This window comes from Musca domestica, unplaced genomic scaffold (assembly GCF_030504385.1).
Source record: "Musca domestica strain aabys unplaced genomic scaffold, Musca_domestica.polishedcontigs.V.1.1 522, whole genome shotgun sequence".
Taxonomy (NCBI): Eukaryota; Metazoa; Arthropoda; class Insecta; order Diptera; family Muscidae; genus Musca; species Musca domestica.
In genome coordinates, this window is record NW_026712350.1 from 144,961 (window position 1) to 172,802 (window position 27,842).

The 27,842-nt window shown below is 35.8% G+C and overlaps 1 protein-coding gene across 2 annotated transcripts in view; it reads left to right on the forward strand.

Annotated features, from left to right (window-relative positions):
• Positions 1-15,243, forward strand: part of LOC131805379 (circadian locomoter output cycles protein kaput-like) — a 36,283-nt gene extending 21,040 nt beyond the window's left edge. For both annotated transcript variants that reach the window (XM_059128482.1, XM_059128483.1), the window contains 2 exons: positions 57-473; positions 541-15,243. In XM_059128482.1, the coding sequence (XP_058984465.1) occupies positions 57-473; positions 541-1,845 (1,722 nt within the window). In that variant the 3' untranslated portion in view covers positions 1,846-15,243. The remainder of the gene's footprint in view (positions 1-56; positions 474-540) is intronic.
• The last annotated feature ends 12,599 nt before the right edge of the window (positions 15,244-27,842 follow it).

The following is a 27,842-nucleotide window of genomic DNA, read 5'->3' on the forward strand; positions in this document are numbered from 1 at the left end:
TTTGGTAACTGAAATTCATATTTTCAGGACTTAATTAAATCATTTTTACATTACAGGGTCGGCAAAGGTTTACTTCCAATTTGGGGCACAGCAATTATTCCGGCAGCGGACATCACCAGCAACAGAACTTGACATCCACAAATCCCCATCATCACTCACACTTTTCACATCACCAGCAAAATCATTCGCAACAACAGTCATCCCAACACGCCCAGAGCCTACATCAGCAACAACAAATGCAAATGAATTCTTCGCCACAGGGTCAAAGAATGTTCCAGTCGATACCTGCAATCGTACAGGGAAGCCCTATAGCCGGCACTGGAACGTGTCAATTTTCTCAGCCTACATTTCCCATACGAAGTCCTCAAATTGTGGCTCCACCCTTTATAGAATCGCCGCAATATCTCACAGCGATACCGGTGCAGCCGGTCATAGCTCCATTTCAGGTTGCCCCAGTTATATCACCCCTACCGGTAAGATTCCATTTTCAACAATCTTTATATTTAGGCTAATTTAAAAAATGCTGTTATTTTCTTGAAGCATCATCCCCAGCACGAGATGATAGCTGCGCCAGTAGTAATGACCCCATCCCAAAACCAATTGCAAGAACAGCTTCAACGAAAACATGACGAATTGCAGAAGTTAATTCTTCAGCAGCAGGATGAACTGCGAATTGTTTCCGAGCAACTGCTGTTGGCTCGCTACACCCTGCTGCAGCCAATGATGCCAGTGAACTATGGCCAAACCGATGCTCTGACGCTGGGCAACAACAGTCGCAACATTAATTTCAACAACAATGCGGTACAACAGCAATTCAATCAATACGGATTTGCAATGAATTCCAACGAAATGAATAACCAACAAATCATGTTGCAGCATCAGCAAAATTTACAACAACAACTGCAACATAGTCAAGCTCAGCGACACCAGTGTCAACAACAACAGCAGCAGCAGCAGCAACAGCATCAGGCAAGCCAACAGCTACAGGCGAATATGGCAAACACAACTAATGCAGCAAGTAACACCCATCCGCCACACCAACCCATACATTCCGAAGAGCCGGATGAAATGCTTCTAAATCGAAATGTTCCGGACTTGGAGCAATTCGCTCAGGAAGAATTTGATGCTTTTCTAAATCTATCGCCGTTACAAAATATAGGCACCTCCGAACCAACGCTGAATAGTATCTCAGCAACAGTACAAAATCCGAATGCAGCAAATCCGAATACTCCCGCCAATATCAGCAGTACATCAAACCCCCTCAACAGTGCTGATTCAGGGCACATTATGGAAACGACACCATACAAAGGGGATTCGAACAATGCTGCCGCTACAACCAGCGAAGATTCAATCTTCTCCTACATACAACTGGCCGCAGAATCTAGTCATCCCATGAACTTCAACATGAATATCAGTGATGACATCACGGATGCAAATGTAGAGGATAACAAGCTAATGTCTCATTCCGCCAACAATGAGAGAAGTAACATCAATCACGCCGACCATCATCAGCTTGCCTTGCCCAACCCTCAACCCACATCACAGCAAAATACATCACCCTTGGGTCCGCAACAATCTCAGCGATCTACATTATTTGCTGCATGTCAATCGTCTCCCAGAACAAATGATGTTCAACTTCCCAATACCACAGCACATCAGCCGACATCACAGATTGGCAACAACAGTGGCATCAACAACAACCCAACTTCCAATAACAACGATTCGAGTGCTTTGTCAAATACCATGAATCGAATATTGCCATTTCAAATTGCCTCAGAACCATTGGAAAATATCTTCAATACCACAAACTCCTCCACGCAGCAAAGTGGGGGAACAAATCCATAACAGTACTCTAATTATTTCGGATAATAGGCGAAATTTTTTGTAAATATGTAGGTATGTAAGTTCTGTGTAAATATAGTTATAGGAATTAAGTTGTATATTCCATTTCATCCAATACACCCGGTCATATAATTTATTGTATTCATTGAATATACTCCACTAAACTAAAAGACATTTCTATTACAAACATGGCAAGAAAATTTGGATCCCAAAATCGATCTGGCAAATATGAATGAATGTGATTTTTTCCGAAATATGTCTGGGGAATTTTGTCTAGTTAAATTAAATTTTCTGAAAGCTAGTCTAAATTACTTCGAACATTCTAAAAAAGAAAACAAGTAAAAAAACATTAAGTTCGGCCGGGCCAAACTTTCAATACCCTCCACCTTAGGGTAAAGGAAACATTAGGGCCCATTATGACCCACATATACCAATTTTTAAACACATTCATGGGAAAATGTGCCAAAAATCATCAAAATTCCAAATATCGGGAAATACGGCTATATGAGGCTATACAAAAACGTGGAGCTATACATACAGTGTTTCGCCAAAAGAGCTAGAATCCATTAAGACCAAAAAATACCAATTTGTAGACAAATCCGCGAAGAAATATGGCAAAAACCGTTAAAATGCCGAATATCGGGAGGTACCGTTATATGGGGACAATACCAAATCGTGGACCTATACATGCAATGTTTCGCCAAAAGTGCAAGAACCTATTATGACCTACAAATGTCAATTTTCAGACAAATCCGTGAAAAAAGTGGCAAAAATCGGGAGGTACCGTTATATGGGGACTATACCAAAACGTGGACCTATAATTACAATGATTCGCCACACGAACTAGGACCTATTATGACCTACAAATACCAATTTTTAGACAAATCAGTGAAAATATGTGGCAAAAACCATCAAAACACCGAATATCGGGAGGTACCGTTATATGGGAGCTATACCAAATCGTGGAGCCATACATGCAATGTTTCGCCACCGGAGCTGGAACCCATTATGACCAACAAATACCAAATTTTAGACAAATCCGTGAAAAAATATGGCAAAAATCAACAAAATACCAAATATCGGGAGGTACCTTTATATGGGGACTATACCAAAGCGTAGGCCGATATATCTCATTTTCAATACCAGCCATCCTAGATACAATACAAATTGCTCTGATAAATTTTGGCGCTCAACGTCAAATAATGTGGACTGTATCGTGATTTCAACCGACAGACGGACATCGTTAAATCGACTTAGAATTTTATGCTGATTATGAATATATATACTTTATGGGGTCTACGGCGAATGTTTAAGGATGTTACAAAAGGAATGACAAAGTTAATATACCCTCCTTTCCAAGGTGGAGGGTATAACAAAAACAAGTAAAAAAGCATTAAGTAAGTTGAATACCCTCCACCATTTGGAACGAATTAGAAAATTTTCAAAAAATAAAATCCATTAAAAATTCTGTTAAAATCTTTAAAAAATCTAACATCGGAAGATATTAGATATATCGATATACGATATTGTAGACCTATATAGACAATTACCTTTCAGGGGTTAAAGTGCTCACAAAGAACTCCTTGTGTAGAATTTCAGACAATTCCATTGAAAAATGTGTCTAAAATCATCAAAATACGCAATATCGCGGGGTACCGTTATATGGGGGCTATACGATATCGTGGACCGATATCTTCGAACTTGACCTGCCTGCAGACAAAAGAGAGATCTGTGCAAAATTTTAGCTTCCTATCTTTATTCGTTTAGATTGTACAACAGACGGACGGACAGGGATAAATCGTCTTAGAATTTTACGCTGATCAAGAATATATATACTTTGTTGGGTCTAAAATGATTATTTCGATGAGTTACAAACGGAATGACGAACTTAATATACCCTCCATACTATGTATGGTGGAGGGTATAAAAATACTAAATTGTACTAAATATTGTAACGACCCATACTCCCACAATTAGGGCCTGTATTGAGAACTTTTGCGAGGATACTTGCAAAAATCTTTCCAATACCGAATATCAGTAGGTTACGTCGTGTAAGTACTTTTGAAACTTTTTTTGCCATAAAATGCTACCTAATTAGAACCTAAAATATTAAACTGCAACTGATTCCGTGGGAAAATGAGACAGAAGCCTTCAAAATACAGAAAACCAGGAGACGTTGTTATATATTGCAATGTCAATTTGGAGATCATTTAATTGAAACTTGGAAAAAAATTGGGCGCCACTTTTGTTACAAAAAGAAGAACCTTCCAAATTCCAAAAATCGGAAAATACCTTAATATGAGAGCATTGTTTGTAATCACATAATGAGAAGCAGATATTTTAAGTTTTAGTTAATTTTGTGCGAAATTATAACAAACTTTCGTATTCCAAATACCAAGAGGTGTCATAAAATGGGACCTACATTAAATTCTGAATCTACAAAGAGACTTTTTGCGAGATAAATTCTACCTAATTAGGTCCCGATATTTCCAATTTCAGCTAGTTTGTTGGAACTTGTTTCTGAAAACGTCAACATAACGATAATTGGGAGGTACTGTTATATGGGAAAATCTCTATGTAATTTCTTGAGAGAATGTTATGGTGTTCATTTTTTGTTTAATAAACATTTGTTCTGTTCCAGAACTGCAAGATTGTAAAATAAAATGTTGATAAAGCTTACCATTATGGAGACATAGAAAAACTAAAAATTTGGACTTTTGTCATAAAATATGTTTTTATACCCTACAACACTATGTGTTGGGGGTATTATAAGTTCGATTGGTTCAAAAATTATGTAACACCTCGAAATATTGGTTTCCCACGTAGGAAAGTATGTATGGATCTTCCTATCTCGCAGAGCTGATTCGATCTAGCCTATGTATGTCTGTCCGTTCATGTTAATTTGTAATTATTCTACAGGTCGCAATTAAGGCCAGAATAGCAGCCTATTGCTTTTGGATGATCGCATAATATTTAGGGTTCGGAATGGACCAAAAACTGAAAAATCGACGCGGACGCGTTCCAATTTTGATGATCATCGGGTAATATTTAGTGGGTGAAATAGATCATAACATGTGTATTAAATAAAAGGCAACATTTCCATTAAAACGCGAATATTTTTAATGCCGGCGAAATCACAAATAGACGAACAGGTCAATTCTGACCGTTATGTAGATGCCATAGTAAATATATCGGATATATATAGCGAAATATATACACTGTATATATCCAAAGAAGGGGATGTTAGCTAGAATGCTTATATCTCAAGAATGGCTGGACCTATTTTGACAAATTTTGTCAATTCAGAATGCCCTCTTGGCATTAAAGTATAAAAACTAAAAAAAAAAACCGAACTAAAAGATTTCAATAACGATATTAACAGTACGTTTACATATAAAAAGGATTTGGATTGAAATTGTCATATCCATTACTTATACTTCAAATAAATCCTCATAACGTAGGTTAACCCTACAAAATGTTTGTACTATTTTGTAATATTTTTTTATTTTTCATATTTTTTATCGCATGCGATTTTTTTCAATTTCGACTTATAATATTGAAGTGTATATTTTGTAATATTTTTGCACCTTACAACACAGGTTGGGGTTATTATATACAGATTGCAATTATCGTCCGATCCTGACGAACATTTTCACATGGGCAGGGTTAGGCTCAGAAGGGCTAGGTCTATTGTTTTCAAAGATGTCCACAATATATTTAGGGGTTGAAATGGACCAACAATTAAAAATGTTCCTGATTTTGCAGCCGTTATAAACGTCACAAATAGAAACCAATGGACACGCATGAAGTCAGAGTTTAGGAAAGCGGGTGGAATGGACCACTACTATTGTGTAAAAAAATACGAACATTATTTACAGGCGATATCCGATATAAACGCGGTTTTATACTGATTTGGTTGACAAACATAACCAAATATCGTGGACAAGCAAATTATATAGATGAGTATAAATTTGGAGCTACAGAGGGGCCTCTTGCTTCTGGAGATGATCGCAAAATATTTATGGTTTCAAATGAGCCAAAAACAGAAAAATATACCAGATCACACAATTGAAGTCAATCGACACGTCGGAGAAGAGAGTGAAGGACAGGGAAGAATTCTAGCATTTTGGATGACCAATGGATTATATTTATCTGTAAAATGGACCATAACAACTAACAGCACGACGGAGTCCGTAAATATTGAGCAAATATCCCTGCTCAAAATGTTAAGTATAATGTATGGGCAGTGCTCCATAACATAATTTCTAAAGCGAAATCTTGCAAAATTGACATTTTGTAGTGTTGTAGGGTATCACATTGTCAACCCCGCACGGCTTCACTTCATAGGTTATGTCAGTAGTGAACATTCTTTGAGGGAGAATGTATGAGTACTGAGAACCTTAAATATGCAGTTGATTTTCTTAGAAATTCTGGCTGAATCCTTAAATATTCCTGATGAGGATGATGGCCATAGGATTAAAGTTCTAATAAGTAAAAAAACTACAGTTGGTTTGGGACAATTATGTGATTTAGCTTTCAAACGGACTAAAAATTGGTAGACAAAATTCCACTTAAATATATTTTTAAGGTTCCAAGGATTTTTGGTAAAGATTGGGGATTAATTTATATTTTCAACCAAACTGGCTGGAAATTGGCAGTTTGTGCCAAAAAAAAAACTTCTTGAATAGTACTGAACTCATATGGGTTCAAGAACCCATAACGGTGTTTATACGATTTTAGACACATTTTAAATGAGATTTTTAAAACTAAAATTGATATTTAAAATTACAATAGCATGCATGTCCACGTTTTCGTATATCCCCCATATACACAGAGGGTAGATATCATTTGATATGACCAAACGAAATAACGGTTATAGGCCCTAGGTATCTTTGTGCCAAATCCGTTTCAGGACATTTCGAATCGATCTAGGGGTATACGTCCTTTCGTCCGTCTGGCTTGTGCGCACTATAACGTTCGAATTGATCGATTTGATCTAAACATATTTCGGAGATAGACAATATCTGGCCCCACAAAAGGTCAACAATTTCAAGAATATAAATTGTCGTATAGAACAAGAAAGCATCATCCATTTCTGTACAAATTCAAATATTTGCATCAGTGCTATGTCAGGTACGAAAATGGACCACATCTGTTCACATCACCATGTACCTCCCCCATAAAGGATCAACATTTAGAATAATTATTAATCTCATAAAATGCGAAATCAGCATCCTCAAATTTCGCATATCCCAATAATTCTATCCACATAAGACCAGGTGTGAAAATGGAGCAGACCACTCCACAAAGGGATCAAAATTTTTAATTATTATATCTCTCATATAAGCGAAAAATCTTCAGATTCTCTTAAATTTCATATATGCCAATATTTTTACTAATGCAAGTTCCGGTGTGAAAGTGATAGATATCGGACTACGCCTTCTTCCTCAAAGAGCGTTTATTCCTAAAAAATTGGTTATAGATGTCTGAGTATTACATTTGGTGGAATGCTGTGGTCCAATATATTTGGTACCTCACGCATAATATTGGTCCACTCCTTGGGTATTTCCTCCATAAAGGGTCAACATTTTGAATATATATTTAAATAAATTGACATAGGTTGTGTACCCTCATCTGGCGGCAATATCGACTGATACATTTTAACTTGTTTTTATACCCACCACCATATTATGGAGGGTATATCAATTTTGTCATTCCGTTTGTAACTCCTCGAAATACTCATGTCAGACCCAACAAAGTATATATATTCTTGATCAGCGTAAAATTCTAAGACGATTTAGCCATGTCCGTCTGTCTGTCTGTCTGTCTGTCTGTCTGCCTGTCTATCTGTCTGTTGTAATCACGCTATCTTTCGAACGAATTGAGATAGAAAGATAAAATTTTGCACACATGTATACTTTGTCAGTAGGCAGGTTAAGTTCGTAAATGGGCCATGTAGGTCCACTTTATCATATAGCCCCCATATAACGGTACATCCCGATATTCGGTGTTTTGATGAGTTTAGCGACATTATTCACCGGAATTGATTAAAATTTGGCATTTGAAGTTCGAAATAGATACTATGGCCTAAGACAGGAAATGGTCCATGTAGGTCCACGTCTTCGTATAGCCCTATATAACGGTACCTCCCGATATTCGGTATTTTGATGATTTTAGCGACATTATTTTACAGAATCGTTCCAAATTTGGTATTTGAAGTTTGTAATAGACACTGCAGCATAAAACAGAAAATGGATCATGTAGGTCCACGTCTTCGTATAGCCCCCATATAACGGTACCCCCCGATATTTGGTATTTTGATGATTTTAACGACATTATTTACCGGGATTGTTTCAAACTTGGTATTTAAAGTTCGTAATGGATACTACGACCTAAGACAGGAAATGGTCCATGTAGGTCCACGTCTTCGTATAGCCCCCATATAACGGTACCCCCCGATATTCGGCTTTTTGACGATCTTAGCGACATTATTTACCGGAACTATTTCAAATTTGGTATTTGAAGTTCGTAATGGATACTACATCCTGAGACAAAAAATGTCTTAGGACCATGTAGGTCCACGTCTTCATATAGCCCCCATATAACAATACCCCCGATATTCAGTATTTTGATGATTTTAGCTACATTATAAATAGATTTTTCTTCAAGTTTCGGATTTAAATATTGCAATAACTTGTGATAAAAGTTGCCTAAGCAGGTCCACATCGTCGTATTGGCATTCGGTATTTTTAATTTTTAACAAAATTTTTAACGGTTTTTTTTTTAAATTGCCAAATTTGTACCAAATGGTGGAGGCCGAACTTACAACTTTTTATACCTTCAGCCATATGGCTACAGAGGGTATATATCATTTGATGCGGTCAAAACGTGCCTAGTCGAAATAACGGTTTTAGACCCTAGGTCTCTTTGGACCAAATCCGTTTCAGAACATTTGGAGTCGATCTAGCGATGTCCGTCCGTCTGTCTGTCTGTCTGGCTGGCTGGTGCGCACGATAACTCTCGAAGGGAGTATCCGATTTGGTCCAAACTTGGTACATCGTAATATTTTTGTCAAACTTAGATCAAGTTCGGAGATGGGCAAGATCGGTCCACTCCTTCTGGTACCTCCCCCACAAAAGGTCGAAATTTGCAAAAAAAATATTCTTTGCACAGAAAGAGAAGGAATAATCCGATTTTGCTCAAACTTTGCAAATCCTAATTTTTGCATCAGTTCTAGGTCAGGTGTAAAAATGGACAATATCGGTCCACTCCATCAAGTACCTCCCCCACAAATGGTCAAAATTTTGAATAATTACAACTCTCATAAAATGTGATTTAAGAGTTCGATTGTCTTCAAATTTCACCCATCCCAATCATTTTATTAGCCAAGGTCTGGTTTTAAGATGGAGTATATCGGTCCACTCCTTGTGGTACCTCCCCCACAAAAGGTCGAAATTTGAAAAAAAATATTCTTTGCACAGAAAGAGAAGGAATAATCCGATTTTGCTCCAACTTTGCAAATCCTAATATTTGCATCAGTTCTACGTTAGGTGTAAAAATGGACAATATCGGTTCACTCCTTCAAGTACCTCCCCCACAAATGGTCAAAATTTTAAATAATTACAACTTTCATAAAATGTGATGTAAGAGTCCGATTGTCTTCAAATTTCGCACATCCTAATATTTATATTAACCAAAGCTCTGGTGTTAAAATGGAATATATCTGTCCACTCCTTCTGGTACCTCCCCCACAAATGGTCGAATTTTTCAAAAATAAAATATATTTTTTTGCACAAAAAGAGAAACGATTATCCGATTTTGCTCCAACTTTGCAAATCCTTATATTTGCATCAGTGCTAGGTCTGGTCCGAAAATGGACAATATTGGTCCACTCCTTCTGGTACCTCCCCCACAAAGGGTCACCATTTTAAATAATTACAACTCTCATAAAATGAGAATTAAGAGTTCGATTGACTTCAAATTTCACCCATCCCAATCATTTTATTAGCCAAGGTCTGGTGTTAAGATGGAGTATATCGGTCCACTTCTTCTGGTACCTCCCCCATTAATGGTCGAAATATCTTCTGCACAGAAAGGGAAGCAATAATCTAATTTTGAAAAACATAACACTCAAAGAAAGCGAAATAAGGATCCAACTCTCTTCAAATTTCACACATACAATAATTTTTGCTAACACCAGATCTGTTGTGAAGATGCTATATATCTGCGAACACCTTCTGGTACCTCACCCACAAAGGGACACAATTTTCAATATTTATATCTATCATAAATTGCGAGGCAACTCAGCGATTAAAAAACGAAATAATTGTGTTTCAATTTTTAAAATGAAGATACGTCTCCATTAAAGTGAATAACATTTCAAAAAAATGGGAAAAACTTGGTGACCAAGTTTATACAAAAAAAATGGGATCATAACGAAATTACTAAATTTCAATTAAATTACTGCTGTATAATTATTAATTATAATTGTCAAAAAATGTTATTATATAAAAATCCTTAATTGTTAATTTAAGTTCTTGCCATAAGTGTTAAAATTTAAATATTACTAATAAGAAAAAAATGTATAATTAAAAAAAAAAAACAAAGTACAAGTATTCCATATCATTATATATTGTATATAAGATCCTCTTGAGGTTATATTCTAAATAGATAAGATGTAAAGGTTTAACATGTAGGTATGATGTAAATATATTCACATAGTTCTTATTTGTAAATATGTAAGTAGTTTATGTTTTGTATTTATATAATAGAACAATATGTCATTTTATGTTTTAATTTGTATTGGAAATTTATTATAAATTGTAAATGATTTTTTTTAGAAAAATTACCGTTTTGTTTATTTTTAAGTCAATAACGATAAGTATGTTAAGATGCCAATCTCATTCTCCATGGAATCCTTAAGCAACTCTGGTGATATCAATTAGTTAGAAGAAAGCATACTTTTACACTTGTGTTTAATTGTCATAAGAAATAAAATAATAATAAACAGATTGTGATAAATGTGTGAGTGTGTGACAAAAAAGTAAAATGTGTTTTTTTTTTTTCTTGACTGTTTTTTTAGGAAAATTGCAAATTATTTTTTAACAAGATAACAGATGTACAGGTTGAGATGAAAAAACTGCAACCAACTTTAGACTGCTGTCATTTCTAATCGACTCGTCCGACAGCTGTTAAAATTATTCCAGTGACAGCTCATTATATTTTTTACAAGCGCACAAATACATTTTAGTTAAAAAATGTTATTCGTGATGGAATTCAAGCTTAATTTCTTTATATTTAGCTGGAAAAGCACAAGTGGGTATCGTTAGAGCACTCCAATATTTAAATTTGAATAAATCTTTTGTGTCTCGTACCATCGCTCGTTACCGTGATACTGGTAGCGTAACCTGACGTCAAGGAAATGGACGGAACAGAAAACAACATCAGCAGAAATGGTTCGAAAAGTAAAGAAGCGACTTGATCGAAACCCGTGTCGAAGTGGCCGAAAATGGCTCGTGAGCTAAACATATCGCAATATTCCATTTGGCAAATATTGAAAAATGAGCTCGGGGTAGAGCTATTGAAATTCCAAAAAGTGCAAGAACTTTCACGGCAACAGAAAGAAATTAGACTCAAAAGAGCTAAACAGTTGCTTCGCTTTGCCGAATTTGGTTTTCTCCGATAAGAAAACTTTCGTTGTCCAGCAGTTTACTTGCGAAAGAGGTCAGCTGAAAATGTGCACCTTCGGTTGGCCATCAGAACTCAAGCGCTGGCCATGGTGATGGTGTGTGCCACCATAACAGCCGATGGTCGCTCTCCGCTCGTATTAATCGACCGTGGCATCAGAATAAATGCCGGATATTATCGTGAAAATATTCTAGAGGGTGTATTAAAGCCTTGGGAACGCAAACATCTTGACCGCAGACCTTGGACATTCCAACAGGACTAAGCAACATTGCATTCTGCACGCGCCACCCAAGAATGGTTACAAAATGAGATTCCTCGCTTCATTTCCAGCGCACAATGGCCACTAAAAATCTCCGGATACCAATCCGTTGGACTATTGTGTCTGAAGTATTTTGGAAAGCCAGGTTTGCACTAAAAAATACCAAAGTGTCGATCACCTCAAGCAAGCGCTTCGCTGGGAATGAGCCAAAATACCGCAGAGCAACATTCGGGCAGCGTGTGACGGTTTTATTGGCCGTGGCCATAATTCGTGTCAATTCGAACAAATCTAAACTTATTCTAAAAATTGATGATATTTCCGACATTTTTTGCTTTCATTCAATAAAATTTAAAAAAAAAGTAAAAATGATGGCGTTTGACTTTGTTGCAGTTTTTTATCTCACCCTGTAGAGATGTGCCAAGACTGAATGGAATCGGACGTTATATGTGCCTCATGGATATTTAAAATTTTGATCCTATGTGGAGGAGGTACCGGAAAGAGTGGACCGACATATTCCATTTTTACACCAGACCTTGGGTTAATAAAAATATTGTAATGCGTGTAAATAAAGACAATCGGACTCTTAGATCACATTTTATAAGAGTTATAATTATGGGGGGTGTTCTTAATCAAGTGGACCGATATGGTCCATTCTCGCACCTGAACCAGCAATTATGCCGATATCAGGATGTGCAAAGTTGCTGCAAAATCGGATTATCTTTTCTCTTTCTGTGCAGTAAAGTATGTTTTTATACCCTCCACCATACTATGGAGGGTATATTAATTTTGTCATTCCGTTTGTAACTCCTCGAAATAATCATGTCAGACCCAACAAAGTATATATATTCTTGATCAGCGTAAAATTCTAAGACGATTTAGCCATGTCCGTCTGTCTGCCCGTCTGTCTGTCTGTTGTAATCACGCTATCTTTTGAACAAATTGAGATAGAAAGCTAAAATTTTGCACACATGTATATTTTGCCAGTAGGCAGGTTAAGTTCGTAGGTCCAAGTTATCATATAGCCCCCACATAACGGTACCTCCCGATATTCGGTATTTTGATGATTTTAGCGACATTATTCCCCGGAATTGTTTCAAATTTGGCATTTGAAGTTCGTAACGGATACTACAGCCTAAGACACAATATTATCTGTGCAGGTCCACGTCTTCGTGAAGCCCCCATATAACGGTACCCCCCGATATTCGGTATTTTGATGATTTTAGCGACATTGTTTGCTTATTTCTCATTTTATGAGAGATATAATTTTTCACAATTTTGACCCGTTGTGAGGGAGTTACCATAAGTAGTGGAGCATTCTATCCCATCTTCATACGAGATCTTACGCTGGTAGATACACTGGGATGTGCGAAATTTTAAGACCATCGGACAGTTTATTAAAATTAGAATTATTCGAAATTTTAACCCTTTGTGGGGGCTGCACTTAATGGAGTGGGCCGAATTTCTATTTTACACCTGACCTAGCACTGATAAAAATTAGTATTTGCAAAGTTTGCACAAAAATCGAATGATTCTGTATTTTTGTAGAAGATAAATTAATTTCTGTGAAAATATTGACTCCTCGTGTGGGAGGTAGCAGAAGGACTGGGCAGATTTGCCCATCTCCGAATTATATCTAATTAAATCCTATTAATATTAATGTTACGATACGGTACCAAGTTCATTCCAAATTGGATAATCCCAGCCAGCCAGATGGACGGAGACCATTTGTTCGACTCCAAATGACATAAAACGGATTTGTTCGAAAGAGACCTAGGGTCTAAAAAAAATGATTTCGCTGAATAATGTTTTGGCCGTATAAAATGATACATACCATTTGGCTGAGGGTACAACGAATTATGTATTTAAAAAAAAAGTCATTTTACTAAAATCTTCCGGCACCCTCAAAAATGACAGCTTTTCAAAGGAAATTGTGGCCTAAAAATGCCAGGTTGTCAAGTCTTCATTTTGGTCATATCTTCGAGATTTTTTAACCCGATTTTTCCATATTAGAACTAAACATCAATTCTCTATTATGCGCTTATTCAAAATGTATATATTGTGATGATGGGGTCTCCGATAGATAGTTCGAAATTTTTAATTTAATATGAAGGAGACATGGAAAGCTATAATATATGATTCATTTATTTGCCCGTCTGATAATATAACGCCATCTATAGGAAAGTAGTTAAAGTATTTTATTCAATTGCCTGAGATAGGATGGGCAGCTCGAAAATTGGTTACAATACAAAAGTGACATCTCTTTGTTGGCGCCATCTAGAAGCGGATGGCTGTGATACATCAAACACAAATTAAGGTACAGAGATAGACTGGATAGACTTTTAAAATAAAACGACAATGAAATATTAATATTTTATTTTCCACTAGATGTCTCTACTCAATTTACCTGTTGCCTAAGTTTTAGGTGTACGAATTTTGTATGAAACATCCGAATATTGTTCGAATTTCGTATCAAACATCCTATTATTTTCCCATTTTCGAATGATTTAATCGAATTTTTCCCGATTTCTGGATACAACTATAGAATAAATTTAGATTTGTATCCGAATTTCGTGTCAAACATTTGAAAATTTTGCGAATTCCGTATCAAACACCCTATTATTTTCCGATTGTCGATGGATTATTCGAAATTTTCCCGATTTTCGTATAAAACTATAGAAAAAATGCAATTTTTTTCCGAATTTGATATCCAACATCCTATAATTCTCCGAATTTTCAAATTTTCTTTAGCGATTTCTATACGAATTCTCCCCGAAGCTCTTATGTTCTTTTGTATTTCTTTCTCAAGAAAAAAAAACTTTCAGAATCTTGGGCAATCTTACACAATTTTTTCCGAGTTCGTTCCAAATTCTACATCAGAGTCGGAAACTTGTGCAGAGCTTTTTTCCGAATTTGAAAAAAAAATGTTAGCTGGGTTAACACGAAAGAAAGACACTATGAGCATTTTTATGCCCTATATTAAGTTTGCCATTCCGTTTGTAACACTGTGTACATTTTAGATATATATTCTTGATCTGCATAAAATGCTAAATCTGTTTGCCTTCTATGGAAATCACTCTAGCTTCCGAACAAAACAAAGTAGGTATATAAAATTTTATTCAGATGTATTTTAGGTCTACAGGTCTTTTGGTATTGAAAATGGGCTATATAGGTCCACGTTTTATGGTTTTTGGGGAATTCTAGTAACGATTTTAATAGAATTTGCTGTAAATTGTAAATATGTGTTGACAGTATGTAGTAAACATCGTTGCAGAGAACTATACATACATATATGGGTCCAAGTTTTGATATAGACCCCATATTACTGTATCACCAGATATTCGGTATTTTGACGATTTTGATGGAAGTGGTTTTGGAAATGCGTCCTATATTTGTACGAAAACTACCAAACGACACTTAATTTGTTATTGGGTGAAGGAAAAAGGCTGGAATCCCGAAATTTGGCTGGAATCCCGAACGCTGGAGTCAGCGTTTAAAATATAGAGGTGTTTTAGAAATGCGCCCTATAGTTGTAAGAAAACTACTTAGTAATCATCATTCATTTCATTTTTCTTCAACTTGGTGTTTGGAGTTCGTAATAGGCACCACCTTCTGTGGCAGATAATTGAATGTAAAGATCCACTTAACAATTTGATGTAATTCTGTAGTATTGCACCATATAACCTGATATTCGGAATTTTAACACCCTCCACCATATATAATATGGAGGGTATATTAAGTTCGTCACTTCGTTTGTAATTCATCGAAATAATAATTTTAGACACAACAATGTAGCACCACTCTCTGTCCGTCCCTCTGTCCGCCTGTTGTAATCACGCTAGAGTCAAAACGAATTAAGATAAAAAGCTAAAATTTTGCACAGATAAGTCTTTTGTCTGCTGGCAGGTCAATCTAAATATCATATAGCCCCCATACAACGGTACCCCCCGATTTTCGTTATTTTGATGATTTTAGTGACATTTTGTACTGGAATTGTTTAAATTTTCGTATTGAAAGTTCGTTATGGGTACTAAAACATATGGCGGAAAATTGTCTATGCAGGTCCACGTCTTCCACACATATAACGGGTTTCCTTTGAGCGTTACTTTTCGACGGAATTTTTTGGACATTTTTTTAGGTTCCTCCAAAATGGCGGAGGGTATCAAAAGTTTGGACCGGCAGAACTCTCCGAATAATTCAAACATTGGTTTGTTTGTCGCACTTTCTTTTATTTAGGGAACAAGACAGATTTATGCCAGCTACGTTTGTCACACATACATGGTAATTATTAAATACTGACATCATTATACATTCCCAAAGAAATTTCGTGGAGTCGCTTTTCCATCATTTTGTCGACAGTTGTTCTGAAATTTAAAGAAAAATTAAATAATATTAAAACCAGTAAAGAAAGTCTTAAAGTCGGACGTGGCCGACTTTATGATACCCTACACCACTTTGCTAATTTAGTAGAGCTGCGCATAACAATTAAAAGTTTTTATGGGAGAATTCAATCATACACGCTATGATTATAATTATAATTTAAAGTTGGTATCTTTTAAATTCGGACTTGTATTGCCCATTTAGTGCACAATTAATTTGAAATCGGATAAAAATATATATGGGAGCTATATAAAATTTGGCAAAGATATTTCTGAGCTGAATTTGATATATTTCCCTGAATATCGTTGTTACGGAGTGCATATTATGGCTGTGGGTAACAAATATGACAGATCGGATGAACAATATATATGGGTGCTATAGCTATATCTGAACCGATCTTCACCAAATTGACATATGGCTGAGCGTATTAAAATGTGTTCCATACTTCAAATTGGTTTTTATACCCTACAACACTATGTGTTGGGGGTATTATAAGTTTGATTGGGCCAGAATTTATGTAACACCTCGAAATATTGGTTTCCCATATAGGAAAGTATATATGGATCTTCCTAGCTCGCCGAGTTGAGTCGATCTAGCTATGTATTTCCGTCCGTCCGTCTGTCCATGTTAATTTGTAATCACGCTACAGGTCGCAATTATGGCCCGATCCTAACGAAATTTTGCACGAAGGTGGGGTCAGAATAGAAGCCTATTTCTTTTGGAGATGATCGCCATCTGTTTAGGGGTTGAAATGGACCAAATACTGAAAAAATGTCGCATTTTGCAGTAGCAATACAGGTCGCAATTATAGACCAATCGACGCGGAATTTTGAATGTAGCTAGAGTTTAGGGCGGGGAAGGAATCGGATAATATTCAGCGGGTAAAATAGACCATATCTTTTGTGTTGAAATAACTCAAAAGTTTTCATTAAACCGCGAATATTTTAAATCCCGGCGAAATCACAAAGCCATGACAAGGTTACTTCTGATCTTTACATTGATGTTAACATCCAACAAATCGGATATAGAGAAAAATATGTGCGATATATATGTCTATCAAAGAAGATATGCTTGAAAGATCTCTTATATGTCGAGAACGGCTGAACTGAATGACCTCTTGGCAGGAAAGAAAAAACGTCTAAAAAAATCTAAAAATATTGATTTTGTAAAATTTTCTCATATTTTTTCAATTTTGTCATATTTTTGGCATATTTTCATTTTGAATTAAACATTTGGTAAATTTCTACAGCTAACAAAACTAAGTAGTAAGGATATCAGTATATCATATACAGATCGCATTTATGGCCCGATCCTTACGAAATTTTGCATGGGGATAAGATGAGGGTCAGAATAGAAGCATACTCTTTTTGGAGATGATCGCATTATATTTAGGGGTTGAAATGGACCAAAAAACTGCAAAATTATCAGAAGGTCGTAATTATCGCCCGATCCTCACGCACATTTGAATGGGGGTTTCCGCACATTGCATAAGCCAAGCAGTTTCGGATGGCCATCCAAAAATATTCAATGTGTGAAATAGTTTGCCAACTTTTGTAGACAAAATACGAAAATGTCCATTCCAGAGACTTTTTGGAGAATTCACAAATACAGGAAAGACGCACTTCTGACTATTTCGTTGAAGAATATAGTCAAATGTCTGTATCTCATATAGATGCGTTTCAGTCAAAAACCAATAATAAATGTTAATCTTTTGCCACTTCTGAGAGATTATAGGTCTTTGGGAAATATTGGTTCCAGATCTAGGAAGACCAACATCTACCAATAAATTGGAAATGAGCAAATTAGTTTAAGTTGCTATTATTCGAAAATTAGAGAACAAAACCTGATGGTTTTCTTTTATTATTTGTCACAATATCTTGTGGAATTCTGTCGAGTATTTCGCTTATATAAACTGTATGGTTTATTAAAGTGTTGTAGGGTATTCAACGGTCGGCCCCGCTCGACTGTAGCCTTTGCTTACTTGTTTTTATATAAAACCCTTATTGAAAAAATTTAGATATACAAAATAATAAACACAACAAGTAAAAATGTATCCGTGGTTTTGCCGACAGATGTATACCATCAGCCCTCTTCACCCTCTATGGAGTGGGTCAATATTGTCCATTTCGTATCGGACCCAAATAAATATGATATTAATATTATTATAGCAGATGGATATAGCCATTGCAACGAATCGCTGAGTTGTTTCGCAATTTATGACAGATAAAAGTATTGAAAATTATGTCCCTTTGTGGGTGTGGTACCAGAATTTGTTCGCAGATATATAGCATGTTTCCAAAATTAGATTATTGCAAGAAGGAGAGGGCCGATATACTCCAAATTTTTGACATATTGTGGGGGAGGTACCAGAAGGAGTGGACCGATATTGCCCATCTCCAAACTCGATTTAAGTTTGACAAAAATATTACTACGTACCCAGTTTGAACCAAATCGGATACACAAGTCAGCCAGCCAGACGGACGGACGAACATCGCTAGATCGACTCCAAATGTTCTGAAACGGATTTGGTCCAAAGGGACCTAGGGTCTAAAACCGTATCAAATTATATAAAGCCGTATCAAATTATATATACCCTCTAGCCATATGGCTTAGGGTATAAAGAAGACGTGTTTCAATACACACATGTAATTCTGTCTCGCATGTACTTTCCTAAAGTGTTTTAGATTTCCTTTATCATTTTTTTCATTTCACAAAATTAAATTTCGGATATGAATATTTTTTTTTATCGACGTCAACCATCTTACTTTGGATAATCAATTACATTTAAACAATATGTTGTACCACCCAAGGCACATTTCAGCTTGCTTCTTCCATCGATTGCTAGAATTTCTATCCGTTCTGTTTGACAGCAACAAACAGCAAATACGATCAACTTTTAAAAATAAAAAAAAAGATTAAAATATTACATACATAATAATTATGTAAAATCACATACCACGACCAAACAATAATTGACACAAATCATGTTTATTTAAATGTTTTCCTGTATTTAAATTCTATTATTGTTATCCGTTGATGTCATTCCGACGTTTCTTAAGCACAAACGTTCCCTACTTGTACTAAATTGGAAGTATTATGACATTGTACGCATTTATTTATAGAAAAAGATGAACTAAATGTGTTCAAAATTATAGCACATCTTTCTTTTGCGATATTATTTGATATGTGGATTGAGAGAAATAAGAACAATAAAAACCGCAGTAAGCTGCTGAAATTTGGTATTTCAAGTTCGTAATGGATACTACAGCCTAAGACAGAAAATTGTCTGTGCATGTCCACATCTTCTTATGACCCCCATATAATGGCAACTCTCTATTTTGGGTATTTTGATGTTTTTTGTGACGTTATCGGAATGGTTTCAAATTTGGTATTTGAAGTTCGTAATGTATATTACAACCTATGACAGCAAATTGAATTGTAACGACAACTCTCTATTTTCGGTATTGTGATGTTTTTAGCGGCGTTATTTAGCGGAATGGTTTCAAATTTAGTATTTGAAGTTCGTAATGGATACTACAGCCTATGACAGAAAATTGTCTGTGCAGGTACACGCCTTCGTGTAGACCCATATAACGGCACCTTCTTATATTCGGTATATTGATGATTTTTGGGAAAATTGTCTGTGCAGGTCCACGTCGCCGTATAGATCCTTATATAAAGGCTACATTCGGTATTTTTAAGATTTTAACAGAATTTTTAACGGACTATATTTTTTTTTTTGAAAATTGCCAAATTCGTTCGGACCATTTTATTATTTTTACCAAATTGTAATTAAAAGTTTCAAATCAAACTTTTCAACTATTAAAAACGCTAGTAGTCTGAGTTGGCGCGGAAACGTTCTCACCGAATAGTCCTAAGAAACTCGTTTTCGTTATCAGTGTTGTTATACTCTCCACCTTGGAAAGGAGGGTATATTAACTTTGTCATTCCGTTTGTAACATCCTTAAATATTCGTCGTATACCCCATAAAGTATATGTATTCATAATCAGCATGAAATTCTAAGTCGATTTAACGATGTCCATCTGTCTGTCCGTCTGTCTGTTAAAATCACGATACAGCCCACATTCTTTGACGTAGACTTTCAAAATTTGGCAGAACAATTTGTATTGTATCTAGGATGGTTGGTATAGAAAATGAGATATATCGGTTCACGTTTTGGTATAGCCGCCATATAACGGTACCTCCCGATATTCGGTATTTTGATGATTTTTTCAACTTTTTTCACAGATTTGTCTAAAAATTGGTCTTTTTTGGTCATAATGGGTTCTAGCCCTGTGGCAAAATATTGAATATTTAGTTCCACGTTTTCCTAAAACGCGCATATAACTATACCCACTCCATTAGTGTAATTTAATGATCCTAGTCACATTTACCCACATAATTGTTTCAAATTTGGTATTTGAGAAGTGGGTGAGGCCGTTATATGGGGCCATACCAAAACGGGAACCTCTTTAGGCAATTTTATACTTCAAGGAATATCATCTATCAAATCTTCTAAAATACCAAATTTAAAACAATTATGTGGGTAGGATTATTAAAATACCACAGTGGGCGAAAAATGGCTTGTGAGCAGAACAGATCGCAATATTCCATTCGGCAAATATTGAAAAATGAGCCATGAGAATGGGATAGAGCCATTGAAATTCCAAAAAGTGAACGAACTTTCACCGCAACAGAAAAGTTGATTCGCTTGGTCGAAAGTGATGAACTGCCGAATTTGGTTTTCTCCGATGAGAAAACATTCGTCGTCCAGCAGTTTGTAAACAAACAAAATGATCGTGTTTACTTGCCAAAGAAGTCAGCTGAAAATATACGCGGGCCATGGTGATGGTGTGGGCCGCCATAACAGCCGATGGTAGCTCTCCACTGGTATTAATCGACCGTGGCATCAGAATAAATGCCGAATATTATCGCGAAAATATTCTGGAGGATGTATTAAAGCCTTGGGCACGCCAAGATTTTGTCCGCAGACCTTGGACATTCCAACAGGAGTCAGCACCATCGCACTCAGAACGCGCCACCCAAGAATTGTTACTAAATGAGGTTCCTCGCTTCATTTCCAGCGCACGAGGGCCACCAAAATCTCCGGATACCAATCCGTTGGACTATTGTGTCTGGAGTATTCTGGAAAGCAAGGTTGGCACTAAAAAATACCATGTGTCGACCACCTCAAACAAGTGCTTCGCCGGGAATGAGTCAAAATACCGTAGAGCAACATTCGGGCAGCGAGTGACTGTTGTACAAAATTCGTCATTAGGTTTTTAAAGAAAAAATATTGACCACGACTACTTTTACGCCCACTATTTCGATTTATTTAAAATCTTTATATTTGCCAAAATAATTAAGATATCGGTTTGAAAATTATTACAGGAGATGCCTAAGTACTTATTTAGGGGCTGAGAAACGCGTCTACTTTAAATCTATCACTCTATATGTAAAAGAAAGTTGTGTTAGTTACTGATCTTATAACATAAAGACCGCCGGTCTGATTTCAACGTCTCAGACAAATTCGGAATTGCCTCTTGGCAGAAAAGAATAAAATCAAAAAAAAATCGCGTAAAAATCTGAATGAATAATATTACGATGTTAAATGCTTTCTACTCCAGGACCTACTTTTTTGGGACTACTTTGGGACTGCAATCAGTCAAATAACGACTATAAAGGATGCAAAATATAAATTCTTCCTAAACATTCATAATACCTTTAATCGCTTTGACAGGTCATGATATGGGTCATAACCTCCGATAACGGAACAACCCGATTTCAAGTATATTCTACATTTTAACCATATTTTTCGTACTAATTTTAGCTTATGTTGATAATTTAAGATTAAACCATGTTTGCAAAAAATGATCACGTTTTGGTATCACCATCATATGATTTAAGGTATTTTTTTGGGAGTATTGGTCACTTTTTTCATTTTTGGCCCTTATTTGACATCTTTGTTTCTAAGGGGGAAGAAAACCTCTTCTTATAAAATTTTTATTTTTTGGAAAAGGGCGCATCTTAGTCTTGAGGCTACCTGGGGTAAAAACCCTGGGGTAGAAAATCATCTTACAGATAATTATCCACATAGGCATTTATTTAAGTATAGTATACCCCCAAGTCCACTTTCCCAACCAATGTGTGGTCAGAAAAGAAAATTTGGTATTCTATTGAATTTGTAACCCCCAAGAGACTATTGGTTGGTAACGTAGATTAGGGATGTACGTCTATATGAAATAAACTCTGAAATGTCAATCGGGGACTCATTCAGTCGGAAATTGTGGCAGAAACATGAAAAAATACGAAATTATAAAGTAACTTTATTGGATCTCCACCGCACAATTTAAATGACAAACAATTAATGCCCATCTTACGGTAATCGGAGCAAAAGAGTAATTTTTTTGGCTATTCTGACAACGTTCTGCCTTCAAGTATGAGGTGGACAAAACTAAATACCACACAGTACGGGATTTTAAACGTTGGAAATACAAATTTCAAATTATAACTCATTTGAATGCTTTCTACAATACCAAAAACTGAGCTGAATTTTCACATGGGGCTATTATAGATGTTCTTTATCATATAGGTATTTAACACTCAAATTAAAGCCTATAGCTGAAAAATAAGATCTGGCTATTCAAAATATCTAAAACCGATGGTAATTATAATTTTTGCCATGAATATTAATTTATATTTAGTCATGGATTCATTACTCATAATCAAGTCATTACTTATAATCAAAATTGGAGTCATTATAATGGATTCATTACTTATAATAAAAATTGTGCCGCCTACATAAGTCAGATCTGTGATTTATTATGCTTTAAAGACTAAAAGTACATACCATTCATTTACTCATAGAGTGTCACATCTTAAAAAATTCAGTTTCGAGAAAAACGCTTTTTAAGTTTTCGATTGAATGATCATCATTAAAGAGGTCATTAGATATCAGTGCTAAGTTTCTATGCAAAAATACTGAATATCGTGAGATTCCGTTGGAATGATTTTTCATATATTCTGGGAACACCAACTGTCACTATACAGTATATTTGGTTTTAAACTGTTACTAAATCAACCAAAACATCTCAAGTCTGACGGTGTAGATCTATATCTTCAATACCAAAACTTGTACTCTCGCATATTTCACTTGTAGACCTGCTTCGTTATAGCTTTCATTTTTATACCCTACAACACTATGTGTTGCGGGTATTATAAGTTTGATTGGGCAAAAATTATGTAACACCTCGAAATACTGGCTTCCCACATAGGAAAGTATATATGGATCTTCCTAGCTCGCCGAGCTGAGTCGATCTAGCTATGTATGTCCGTCCGTCCGTCCGTCTGTCCATGTTAATATTAATCACTCTACAGGTCGCAATTATGGCCCTATCTTCACGAAATTTAGAATGTAGGTGGGGCTTGGACCAGAATAGAAGCCTATTTCTTTTGGAGATGATCGCCAAATGTTTAGGGGTTGAAATGGACCAAATACTGAAAAAATTTCGGATTTTGCAGTAGCTTTACAGGTCGCAATTATAGACCAATCGACGGAATTTCGCATGTAGCTAGAGTTTAGGGCAGGGAAGAAGCCTACCAATTTTTCATTAAACCGTGAATATTTTAAATCCCGGCGAAATCACAAAGCCATCACAAGGTTACTTCTGACCTTTACATTGATGTTATTATTCAACAAATCGGATATATAGCAAAATATGTGCGATATATATGTCTATCAAAGAAGATATGCTTGAAAGATCTGTTACATGTCGAGAACGGCTGAACTGATTTCGACAGTTCTCATTAATTTAGAATGGCCTCTTGGCAGGAAAGAAACAACGTCTAAAAATCGCATAAGAATATCTCTCTAAAGATGAAAATATTGATTTTGTAAAATTTTCTCATATTTTTTCAATTTTGTCATATTTTCATTTTGAATTAAACATTTGGTAATATTTCTACAGCTAACAAAACTAAGTAGATAGGATTTCCGGATATCATATACAGATCACATTTATGACCCGATCCTTACGAAATTTTGCATGGGGATAAGATGAGGGTCAGAATAGAAGCCTACTCTTTTTGGAAATGATCGCCATATATTTCGGGGTTGAAATGGACCAAAAAACTGCAAAATTGTCGGCAGGTCGTAATTATCGCCCGATTCTCATGCACATTTGAATGGGAGTTACCGCACATTGCAAAAGCCAAGCAGTTTCTGATGGCCATCCAAAAATATTCAATGTGTGAAATAGTTTGCCAACTTTTGTAGACAGAATACGAAAATGTCCATTCCAGTGACTTTTTGGAGAATTCACAAATACAGGAAAGACGCACTTCTGACTATTTCGTTAACGCTGATTTCGTTGAAGAATATAGTCAACTGTCTGTATCTCATATAGATGCGTTTTAGTCAAAAACCAATAATAAATGTTAATCTTTTGCCACTTCTGAGAGGTTATAGGTCTTTGGGAAATATTGGTTCCAGATCTAGGAAGACCATTTACATGCAACATCTACCAATAAATTGGAAATGAGCAAATTAGTTAAAGTTGCTATTATTCGAAAATTAGAGAACAAAACCTGATGGTTTTCTTTTATTATTTGTCACAATATCTTGTGGAATTCTTTCGAGTATCTCGCCTATATAAACTGTATGGTTTATTATAGTGTTGTAGGGTATTCAACGGTCGGCCCCGCTCGACTGTAGCTTTTGCTTACTTGTTTAACATTTTCCTACCGATTTCACTAACATTTGCTGTTTTTAATGAAATTCGCTTCAGTGCTAAATGTCGGTAATACTATTATTTTTTTTCTGGAAGCTTTCCTTTCTCCTTAAATTCAAATCTGTCAAATTGAGTGCCTTGGCATCATGGCTAGGCATATTAATGTCAAATCGCAAGGAAAAACGATGGCAAGATTCGAGTGCGGCTCTGATATTCCTTTATGACATGTCACAAAATATGTCATGCGAAGGAGTCAAGCTGCTTATATAAATATTCTTAGCTATCAATTAAAATGCTTTAGGAAATTTCAATATAAAATATCTTCTCAGTAGTACTTTCAATTTAATACTCAAGGAAATGTCGGACTCATTCGCTACATTAGTGGTATTTTCGCTTAATAGAAATGCCAATACATACAGTGCTCTTTATTTGATCCGGTGTTTTATATTTGTCATGAGACAGTGATAAGAATAAGATTTATGACGGCGAAAAAAGCTAAACTTGTATTTAGCGGGTAAAGCACACCAATTTGGGATTCCCAACAATGGATGTGGATTTTTTAATCACTTTTCTTTGTCAATTGCTATTTCATCAGAAAATGTCATTCACATTAAGAAACTACTCTAATACTCTGACCTTTTTATACCCTACACCACACTGAGATACAAGGTATGACATCTTTGTGCATTTTTTTTGTAACATGCAAAGAGAAACGAGATAGATATTTAGTTCCTTTGTGCGTCCGACTGTCCACGTATATTTTTGATGCAAGTGCAGTTCGCATTTACTGTCCGATTGAGTTAAAATTTTGCACAATTCGTTTATTTGGCCAATCGAAATTGGCAATAATTCGATTTAGACATAGCTATCTATTTATCCCAAATATATATTTCATCCGTTTTCATACTTAAGGCAACTCAAAACCATAATATGATTTTTATAACACTGAAAGACATTAATTTCGGTCGGGTTGAACCTCCACCAATCGGTAAAGAAAACATTTTTATGTAAAAGTATCTGAATGGGGCCATACTAAAAAGGGAGCATATGTAGAAAATTTTATACTACGACGCTTGTAATCTATTGCTAGTCTTAAATGCCAAATTTGGCATAATTTCGTGGGTAAATGTGACTAGGATTATCAAACTACCAAATATGAATATGTATTCAATATTAAATACCGAACCCTTGTATGAACACAGTTTGTAGAACCCATTATGATGTACAAAGACCAAATGTAACACACATTAAACAAGTTAAAAAAAAAAAAAAACATTAAGTTCGGCCGGGCCAAACTTTTAATACCCTCCACCTTAGGGTAAAAGAAACATTAGAAGAAATGTGGCAAAAACCATTAAAATGCCGCATATCGGGAGGTACCGTTATATGGGGGCTACACCAAAACGTGGATCTATAATTACAATTTCTCGCCACACGAACTAGGACCCATCATGACAAACACAAATATCTATTTTTAGACAAATCAATGAAAAGATGTGGCAAAAACCATCAAAATACCGAATATCGGGAGGTACCGTTATATGGGGGCTATATCAAATCATGGACCCATACATGCAATGTTTCGCCACCAGAGCTGGAACCCATTATGACTTACAAATACCAAATTTCAGACAAAACCGTGAAAAAATGTGGCAAAAAAAAACTAAAATACCGAATATTGGGAGGTACCTTTATATGGGGGCTATACCAGAACGTGGACCGATATATCTCATTTTCAATACCAACCATCCTAGACACAATGCAAATTGCTCTGCTAAATTTTGGCACTCTACGTCAAATAATGTGGGCTGTATCGTGATTTCAACAGACAGACAGACAGACAGACATCGTTAAATCGACTTAGAATTTTATGCTGATTATGAATATATATACTTTATAGGGCCTAAGACGAATATTTAAAGATGTTACAAACGGAATGACAAAGTTAATATACCCTCCTTTCCAAGGTGGAGGGTATAAAAATGTGGCTTAAATTTTCAAAATAACGGATATCCGAAGGAACCGTTATATATGCGCTATAGGTAAACGTACCTGTTATAAACAACAAATACCATTTTTAAGACAAATCCCTGGATAATGTAGCAACAACCATTAAAATTCGGAATATAGGGAGGTATCCTTATGTGGGGGCTATACGAAAACGTGGACATATATAATCATTGTTCTGCCACCGGAGCTAGAATCCATTACGAACAACAAATACCATTTTTTAGACAAACCCGTGGAAGAATGTGGCAAAAATCATCAAAATACAGAACATCCGGAGGTACCGTTATTCAAGGGCTATACGAAAACGTACATGTACAATGTTCCGCCACTATTTTTAGACAAATTGGTGGGAAAATGTGTCCAAAAACCATCATAATACCGAATATCGGGAGCTACCATTATATGGTGGCCATCCCAAAACGTGGATCGATATATCTCATTTTCAATACCAACCATCCTATACACAATGCAAACTACTATGCCAAATTGTAAACAAAGACATAGAAGTATAAAGATAGGACAAGTCAGAGTCAAAATATAGTCACCAGGGGTATTTGCCTCTGTTGTTACGATATCATAACAACATAATCACCAATGTTACGTTATTTTAACAGAAAATGCAATTTTCAATTAATTGAAAATGTCAGTAAAATTCAATTATGTGCCCAGATTTTTGGTTTACAGAAAACGTTATTTGTAAAATTGCTCTGTAAATATGATTTTTATGCGAACATGTGAATGCTGTGAGCAGCGCCTCTATATATTTTCCACATTAACTATTTTTCCATAATGCATTTTGTCCAGTCTTTACTATTTTAGGTCTTTGTTGTAAAGCTCTACGTCAAATAACGTGTCCTGTTATATGTATTCAACATTAAGACCCTTTGTGGGGTAGGTGCTTGATGGAGTGGACCGATATTGCCCATTTTCGTACCTG